The 10,036-nt window shown below is 40.5% G+C and overlaps 1 protein-coding gene across 7 annotated transcripts in view; it reads right to left on the reverse strand.

Moving 5' to 3' along the window:
• The window catches only part of nedd4l (NEDD4 like E3 ubiquitin protein ligase), a 54,824-nt gene extending 45,730 nt beyond the window's left edge, over nt 1-9,094 (reverse strand). For all 7 annotated transcript variants that reach the window (XM_078272286.1, XM_078272283.1, XM_078272284.1 and 4 more), the window contains exons 1-2: nt 8,758-9,094; nt 5,893-5,966 (exon numbers count right to left, since the gene is read on the reverse strand). In XM_078272286.1, coding sequence (XP_078128412.1) covers nt 5,893-5,966; nt 8,758-8,802 — 119 coding nt within the window. In that variant the 5' untranslated portion in view covers nt 8,803-9,094. The remainder of the gene's footprint in view (nt 1-5,892; nt 5,967-8,757) is intronic.
• Nucleotides 9,095-10,036: the final 942 nt, after the last annotated feature.

The following is a 10,036-nucleotide window of genomic DNA, read 5'->3' on the forward strand; positions in this document are numbered from 1 at the left end:
AGTCCCAACAGGCAACACGAGGTACAGTGTCAGGTTGTAGCCTTTCCAAATACCTCCCTGAGAAGGAAAACTTCTCACAAGGCTGTGTGTGTGTGGTGACAGTGGACATTTTTGAATCAGTAACTTCACTACTAACACACATTCCTGTTTAAAACTTTTTTACATTAAAACCAAACCTGGACAACAAAAATCACTTTTACAAATGTGATTGGCTACTTGTTGTGATTACATTTCTTACACACTTAAATGTATTCCTGTTGTCTGTATTCTGTCCATAATGCCATTTATTCTTGTGTATATTACATAAAGCACGTAGTATGTGGAGAGGTGGCACTGTCAACACAAACAACGTGATGGCTGAAGGTTTTTTTTCTGTATTGTACTTGCCTTGTATAACCCTTTGATAGTAGGCAACAGAAAAAAAGCTCTGAATGGATACGGAAAGGAAGATGACTGCTGAGGGCAGATTGGACATCTGTGGAGCTAAGTGGACGGAAAACTCCAAGGTAAGTCATGATTTTTAACCTGGCTCACTCCTGCTGCGATCTAACCACAACATCCAAATTCAGAAACCAATACAATACCTGACTTTAAAGTAGGGCTGCAACTAATGATTATTTTAATTATTGACTAATCTGTCAATTACATTTTCAAGTGTAGATTAATAGTTTGGTCTTCATCAGAACATCTGTGTCAACATCGGAAAACAGTACAAAAAATGCCCATCCCAATACCATAAAGCCCAAGTTAACTTCATTAAATGTCTTGTTTTGTCTGACCAACAGTCCAAAACCTTACTTAAATGATTATTCGGTGATCCAGAGTTGCTGATCAATTTTCTCACCTAATCAATTAACTGACTTATCGATCATCTAATTCAGGTGCCAAAGTTTCCCATAAAGCTTCCATTTCCCTGCCCTTTTCTCCTCGTCTGCTGTGTCCTGAAATAACTTCTATCAATGTGTACACCATCTGTTGCATTATGTGCGTAGTTATTCCAGTTATTTAGTTATTTGAGGACACACATCCACTGTATAGTGTGGAAACACTTAATGTATATACATAAAAGGTAACAGATGACGCGTTTCTCCAATGTGGAAGTCAAAAAGCAAGCTGCAGGCCACATGAAGAATAGAGATGTAACATTTAACTCCACAACATCACAATGTCTGATGTGGCACAGAGCTTTCAACACCAAAGAATCTTATTAAATTGTTGTTTTTCCCATGCTCTGGGTAAGAAGTTAGTGTTACATATTGCAGTTCCTGTGCAATAAATTACATTTTGATTGCGGCCATTAGACTTAACACACATACAGTAGGAATTTGATTTTGAAAATCACATTTCAAACCATCTATGAATGTGTTTTAAATCTGATTTGCCATAATCAGTTTCCAGGGGATTTTTTGCCATCCAGACTTGATATAAGCAGCAATCTTATTCCAGTATGGATATATCCAAAATTAGATTTGGCCTGCCAGTTGAAGCGCAGCCTTACATTGATTTTGAGGAAGTTGCTGAGAGGGAGCCAAAGGAAAAGGGAAGGAAAGGATGGGAAATATAAAAAACTAAATGAGCTGCAAATGTACCCAAAGCAAAACCGTTGTTGCTTGATTATTAATTAACGTCTCCAGGAACCCCACAGCCTCTAATTGTGCGTTTGTGTGGGTCTGTGATGTGCTGTGACTAAACTAAAACAATGGGCCTACTGTATCTCGACTGCACTGAGACTCCTTCTTGTCTCCTTCCCTCTGTCAACAAAAATCCAGCTGAGGGAGACAGGCTACTTCGCCCTCTAATGTCAAGACTGGGAGATAAAAGCTAGCATGGGTCGCTGGATTCAAGTGCTAGCTCGGTCCACTTGTTGTTTGATTGCATGCGAGTTCCTCAAGTTTCTATCAAAACAAAACCAAAACCCAGGGGTGTTTCACTTAGTCCGAAATAACAGAGCAGAACACAATAGATCAAAGTGGCTGTACAGTATTACAGAATGTGGGCTATCAGCAACAGGAACAGGTTTGGAGCTAAAAGAAGAAAAGAACAAGCCAGCACTGTTTGAGCATCTTATTAGGTGACAGACTGCCAAGTCAGCACTGTCTCCTGTGGTAGCTAGCCACACACCCAGACCTCATTCAGTGTTTCTTCATTACAGTTCAGATTTCTCCTGAGCCAGGCTGAGCTGTCCTGCCAGCACGGCATTAGGATGCTAACACATGCACTCTGGCACGTCAGTAGCACTGACACAGGTCCAAACATGCCAGGCTCGTTCTCCAACAGCGTCCGCTCTCTCATAGCTCAGATACAATGCATTACTGGAAACAACAGTAGGGACAGTGTTTAAATTTAAATGGGGCTTACACTAGTCATAACTGCGTCTCTACAAGTACTTGAAAGAACAATCACGTGTTTATTAAGCTAGTAGTATCTACCTTCCACTCTAAGCCTTCCTGCAACTAAACTCCATGCCTTCCCTTTTCTGGCGTTGTCCTTAACATTAAAGGATCGGTGGTGTCTATTATGTTTTTCCACCTCCATGATGTAGAGGAAACATATACGATATTGGAGGTGTATTTTCATAAACTGACTGGATGCTCTCCTGTTTCACTTCCTGCCCGGCTGTCCGAAAGACTGCGACTCGCATGAAAATAGACCTGGGGCGTATCTTTAGCGGAGCCGCTTCAAGCACGCTTCTGGGACGCGCCGTAACGCGGGTGGTGGAATATAAAACATTGACTTGAATGGCCACGATTGCTCGCGGGGGCCACTGCACCTCCGGAACACAGCGCAGACACACCCGGTGGAAAATAGGGGTTAAACGTTCTCGTGCTTGCTGTTTACCAGCAGAAGTTACTGATGAGCATGCAGTTAAAGAATGATAACAGGTGATCTTCAGTTAGACAGCCTGGGATGGCATTACTGCCGGACTGCTACATGTACTGTATTTGCGTTACATTTCAATGAAAAGACTTATTCAGGTATTTGAGTGAACCTTTGTAGGCGAAAGAGCTGATTTTTGAACAGGAATATCAGTTCAACTGTCTGGGAATTTGCTTTCAAGGGAGTGTGTTGTCTCCACCTGCAGACTCCTGAATTATATGTGGATCCCATTTACACTTCCTGTACATGTGAATTGATTTATAGGCTATCATATGACATCAATACCAGTGTGGGAACTTGGCAAGGAATGCCCATGAGAAGCCCAACAGCATGTCAGTGAACCGTTTTAAATGCGTCTTTGAAAAGAATGGCAGCCTACGACTTCCTGAAGGTAAAACAAATCTGCAGCAGAAGGGATGGTTGGTCATTCTGGGTTCAGTCATTTAAAGTGCTCATATTATGCTTTTTGGCTTTTTCCCCCCCTTTCCTTTATTGTGTTATATATCTTTTTTGTGCATGTTATAGGTTTACAAAGTGAAAAAGCCCAAAGTCCACCCCAAAGGGACTTACCATCTCCAACAGAAAACACTGTTCACAAACTGCTCCAAACAGCTCTATTGTAGTCCAGCCTTTACTTCCGTGACGAACGTGCGCCACTTTGTAACACACATTATAATGCTCATCTAGCTGCTAGCATGGCACTCCCTCATACTCTGCTTCTGACTGGGTAGTAGTCCTTACCTAGCTATTGTGCATATGCGACTCCCAACAAAGTGAGAGGTCTCTGTAGCTAAAACAGAGAGCTCAACACACAGGGTGAAAAGAGGAGCTGCAGCAATGTGCAGTACAACAAAAATAGTGTTTTTTGAAAATTAAACCATGTAAACCTATTCTGGTACAACCTCTAAACACAATTATGAACCCGCAAATGAGCATAATATGAGCACTTTAATATAAACCCATTAAAAATAAACAGGTATTATACTTAAAGTTAGGCCCCTGAGTAAGAGCACATAAATAGCCAACGCGGTATCATGACTTCGTGTAAACATACACGCCGACTTTCTAAAGCCAAGTGGCGTGTTATCTGTACGCATTTTGAGCTATCCGTGTGTATGTCTACGCTGTATAAAGCGGAAGTAAACATACACGCCACGTGGCGCATTATCGCGTCATGCCGTTATCGCGAGAACAACGTATCGCGAGAACAACGTATCACGAGAACAACGTATCACGAGAACAACGTGTTATCGCGAGAAGAAAGCTACAGTTGAGTTTAGGAAAAGAAGAACCGTTTGGGTTTAGGTTGGCTTTAGTAAAAGAAGAAAGCGACGGCTGAGTTTAGGAAAAGAAGAAATATACGGCTGAGTTTAGGAAAAGAACAAAGGGGTTGGCTTTATACAAACAAGAGAGCGAGGAAACGCCACACGGGACACGATCCCCGGTCTCCTGGGTGAAAGTCCTGTGTTTTACCCATCCGCCACCCCAACCAACCTCGCTACGCGGATTTTCACCGTTTCATACTACTCCCTACGCCGTAAATTCACACGCAATCACAAGGTAATGTAAGTTAATTGAGGCCAAACGGCGTTGATAAACACACTAAAAAGCGAGTATGCGTCTTTATAACACGCCAATAATGGCATACGAATTTGCATGTCATACATATGCCACTTCATGAGATCAGTCTGAAATAGCACATATATAACATTATTACTGATTTAGCAGTGCTTGATGGTCACTCTGTGTACTATTAATTGATCACAGTGTGCTAGCACCGCAAGTACGGAAAGAGGTACAGTAGGTATGACAAATTCAGAGAGCAGAAGTCACAGAGCTTAGCTATGCAGAAACATAAATAAACACAGACTTCAAATAAAAACTCCACAGAGGGATATTATGTAATGCTGCATAAAAGTTGTGATAACAGTGGGTTACACTTCATCACAGAATCACACAAGGAGAGAGGAGGTCTGACAGCATAATAAAAAGGCTGTACTGTTTCAAAGACCGACAGACATTTAAGTTTAACATTTGTTCATGTGAGAAAGTATGTGGTAGGTATAATTATTAGTCAACCACTTTTATCTTGGGGAAAAAAGTAATAGAGGTGGTTATAACTAGGATGGGAGAGGCAGGTGGGTAATCATTGATTAACACTTGGAGTTCAAGGTCTTTATAAGGAAAAGAAGTGTAGTCAAAGTGCATAGCACTGTGCTGTCCAATGTTGAAAGGACAGACTAAAGGAGTCCATCTAAATAGCAATAAGAATTTACACACGTCCTACACTTGGTCTTATGTTTGGCTTTTCTCATATAAATAGCGTGTGTTACAAAAACAGTGGCAAAAATGGCAATACATATTTAGAGAGCCAAACATCAGCCAACATATTAAATGTCCCATGGCATGAGATTTTATTTTCTGAGTTTTTTTTTAAGATTAATATGCGTTCCCCCAGCCTGCCTATGGTCCCCCAGTGGCTAGAAATGGCGATAGGTGTAAACCGAGCCCTGGGTATCCTGCTCTGCCTTTGAGAAAATGAAAGCTCAGATGGGCCGATCTGGAATCTTCCTCCTTATGAGGTCATAAGGAGGAAGGTTACCTCCCCTTTCTCTGCTTTGCCCGCCCAGAGAATTTGGCCCACCTATGAGAGAGAGGCATCATGGCTTTTAAACGAGCAAAGTGGCAGTTGGTCAAGGACGGACACCAACCCCCCCTCCTCAATAGCTGTAGAATAGAAATGGCACATCCTAAGTAAAGCTCATTGTGGGACTGGCTCTAGTGGCTGTAATTCTGCACCAAGGCTGAATTTCGGGAAAGAGACTTCAGATACAGTATTAGGGGACCACTAAGGTCTATATAAAAGCATCCAAAGAGCAGCATGTCATGGGACCTTTAAAGTATAAGACTAGCTTGGGCAAAAGACGTGCAATGTCAGAGGCAGTGCACCTGAACAGTGTAAGAAACCTCTGACGAAACAGCATCTTCGTAAAAAGAAAGTCCTGTGATGCTCACCTGGCTCCAATGATGTCTTTCTTCGCCAGATCAATTCCGGCAACGACCTTAACCCGCAGCACTCGCGTTTCATGCTGTAGAAGAAAGAGGATAACATTAAATCAAATTCATGGAGAAAAAGAAAGAAAAAAAAAAGATCTCATAACCTAAGTCAATAACCCTGACATAGAAACCAAATGAGTTTTACCTGAAAAGCTTTCAGTCATGACTGACACCAACATTTAAAAAATGTATTTGAATTATTGCAGAGAAAAACATGATGTTCTTTTAGTTTATGTATGTGCGTATGCATCTAATTCCCACAGCACCGCCTGTAGAAGAAACTATAGGTTGAGTTAAACCACCACACACCATATCTGGTTTACAGCTTCGCACACTCTTATTCTCTACTTGACTTGAAATGGGGTCTGAAGTAAAATCACTGACACACAGCTTCTTGGTGGTAGTTCTGAGTAGAGGTAATGATATTTACATAAAGCCTTTCAACTATTTTTTTAGCACAATCTGAACAACAATGACAAGTGCTAGAGAATGGAGCAAAGGAGGGAGTGGGGATGGGAGCCCAGACCAACCCAGCTGTTACCTTAGGCCATGGCCTTGTTCAGAGGGTGTAACATTTCTGAATGTTTGCCTCATAGTCACAGGAAGTGCAATGTCTCATGGAATGTAGGGCCACATTTGTCTTAAAAACCATTACTTGTGGAGATAACAGGAATGTTAACCAAAAACTACCCAAACCTTTCTGAAGTCCCCCATGTTGCAGTTAGTGTGTGTGTGTGTGTGTGTGTGTGTGTGTGTGTGTGTGTGTGTGTGTGTGTGTATTTATTTATTTATTTTTTACTGGCATGCTTCCCCTCCAGTAATGACTGACAGACAGGGCACCACAGGGCTATGAAAGTCAAAATACCTCATCAAGAAAGCAGCGCAAACACAAACCCTGGCTGAGTTAGATTGTTCATTACCTGTGAAATAAAGTGAATCATTACCTGGTCTGATCTTAATAAAAAATGTAAAATGTCAGTAAAACAAATGTAATGGGTTTTAGAATATCCATTCAGATATGTGGGGGGGGTTAATGTTCAGTGTATCTACCAAGACGTATGTCCACTAAATTTGCATAAAAAGGCCACGTAGAAATCTCGCCTGCATCCTGGTGACAGACAGTTTAGCCTACTGACGACAAACTCAACAATCAGAGTCACGCCCCTATTTTCCTCTGAGAACCTTTAATAAACATGAAAGAATTATTTTTAATCATCCAAAAAAAAAGAAATCTCCAGTCTTACTAGTTGGCTAAACTGCATTACAAATGCATATTAAATTATGTCTGACAGGTAGTTGGTGACGAGGCAGCAGCTCAATTAGCAAAGTATTTTTTCACTCAGTAGTGTCATCATGTTTGACTCGTGACTATCGTGCTACTATGTAAAACAACGTTTGCATAATTACTTTTAGGTCAGCACAATTAATCCCAATTTAATCGAAATGGCAATATGGACTAGTCCAATATCCCAATCGCAGGGGTGGCTCAATATTTGTTAAAGGCAAAATATGTTCTAACCATTCTGAATTAAGTATTGGGGTGCTGCAGAGACGTCTCAGGCTACAAATAGTTTCCTACAGACTAAAGAAAAAAGTCTTTGTTTGGTAAAGATCCTCGCAAAAATCACATTATAAATCGTTTTTAGTTTGTTTTAATATTTTTTTTTAATGAAAATGAGAATAATCATTAATACAAAAATGATCATCCCCTCCAATATCGTGAATCATATCGCAACAACAGGGGGTCCCGGGGCCCCTCAGAGTTACAGCAGGGGGGCCACCAAAGTATTCATGTTGGTAACGTTTTTTATTACAGAAAAACTTCGCACATACAGTATATAACGTGAGACAAGTGCGTCGGAGGTGTATAAGTAAGTCAAAAGTTGCAAAGAAACTCCCGCACACTGTCTAACTTGCAAAAAATGAATGTAATAGAATGCAACGTTTCGGTAATACCATCATCAGGCAAAATTAATAAAGGGAGTATCTTTGCAACGTTTTAAAGTTTTTTTCAAAAATGAAAATGTCAACATGAATCCAACAAATTATTATTAGCAAATACAAATCAGACAATTTGTGAAAAAACACATTGATGATAGGCTTACTGGCCTAAAAGGTAAAAAAAAAAAAATTACTAAGGTATCTATTCTGGATTTATGTTCTTGACGGTAGCAGTAACGTTACTTTGCCTTATTGCTTATTCCCTTTACTAAAACGTGTATTCTATGCAGCAAATAAACCAAGACAAATTCCTTGCAAGTGAAAACGTACTTTGGTAACATTAATATTATTAATAAATAATAACATATGATTCTGAATTATCGACCTCAGTTGACAGTTTAAGACGTGCATGACTCCGCTTTCAACTCGTTTAGCGGTGAGCTCACCATCAAACAGCTTGGATTACTGACAAAAAGAGATGATAAGTCAGACAGAGTTGTTAAGCTTGAAATGCTACCTAGCCCTCCACACAAAAAAATGTCTCATTTTCAAAATAGCACTTTGGAGCTACAAGTCGTTCATAAATGAATTCAAATAAAGGACATAGCGAGGCTGTTAATCCTGCTCGGTCGAACTGGGCGGTTTAATTGCAATACTCTGAAGGCAAAATGGTGCATCTGTTACTGAAATTAATGTTAGTAAACTAGTGGACACGCAGACTAGAGGGCAGGAAATTGACAGCTGCCCGAACATCACTATGGAATGTTATCGTCGGTGAGGGCTTGTTAGCTAGCGTTGCTGTTAAGGACTGAACCCCTAATGAGAGACACCTATTCATGACTGATGTCTTCATAACAAAGCTTTGGTGAAATTGAATCTTACCTCATCTTCTGAAAGTCCATATATCGGCTCAAAATTCGCAGCCATATAGCCTGCGGTTCACACTAAACACACACAAAAAGCCGCCTGGCAAAGCTAGCTAGCCTTGGACAATAAAGTCTCACTTTCCTCTGTGCCGTGCGGTGGTGGTCAAATCCACGGTGAGACCTTGGCACGGCACGGGGCTTCGGTTCGCAGCCGGATATCGTAACCCTCGCCAGCGTGTTCCATCCAGGACACAACCTGGAAATTAAAAAAAAAACCGTGTCCAAAATGTTTCAACTAAAACAGATCGCTTTTGTCAACTCCAAGCTTATCCCCCGAAACGTTTTGACACTTGACTTCCTCCTAACAGCTCAGCCAATCGTGTGCCGATTCAACGTGATTGCTGTCAATATCAACCAATCAAGTGCGACGTGAAGTCTCTAAAGTTCCTCATCGGCCAATAAAATATGCAGAGGGCGTGGTGCTGGTGTGTCTGTGTTTTTTTTTTCGGGGTGTGTGAGGCTGTGTCTCGCAAAGCAACTAAGTTTGATATTGTTAGGATTTTTTAGGTATCTATATAATATATAATATCACAATTTCTAGCTAACTAGTCTCATGAAGGTGGTTATTCGCTCTGGTCATTACCATTCAGTCCTGAGCGCGTTCATGTCAGGGGCGGGGCTTGTGGAAAAATACAGCCAATCTGATCCGCGTCACGAATTTAGGTCGATGAAGAGGCAAAAGTTACAGGAGTCACCGTGGGAAATTACATGAACTCTAGTTTTATTTAGATCAGCATCCATAATTTTAAATAAAAACAAGCGATAAGTAAGTGAAAATAATGATATTAACAATAGACTAAAATAGCAAGGTTATAGCTATGTGAAAATACATAAACATATAGATTAATAGCATAGAGAAGTAGCTACAATAGGCTACTATTCAGCTGCCTAAATATACAATGTTAGCAACTGGATAATATTACTATCACACTTTCAAAGTACACTATCATTTGACAAGATGTCTTTGCATTTTGACTGTCTTGGTCTAAGCAATGATATAGGAACCTTTTGTTTTGATGACAATGATGTATTCATTGATGGATTTATTTACATTTGAAACATGAGTTAATTCTTTTGATTGGGTGATCAACTTTTGCAGTTCACATAGGGTGATGTGCTGAAAGTACCACGTGGTGTAGGCTACTTAGAGTTTTGACAATTAAGTTTATTTCAGTAAATGTGCCAAATCGATTAAGAACTGTATTACAACTCATTGGTCCAGTATGTGAAGAGTT

The sequence above is a fragment of the Sander vitreus genome, chromosome 16 (genome assembly GCF_031162955.1).
Source record: "Sander vitreus isolate 19-12246 chromosome 16, sanVit1, whole genome shotgun sequence".
NCBI classification, from domain to species: domain Eukaryota; kingdom Metazoa; phylum Chordata; class Actinopteri; order Perciformes; family Percidae; genus Sander; species Sander vitreus.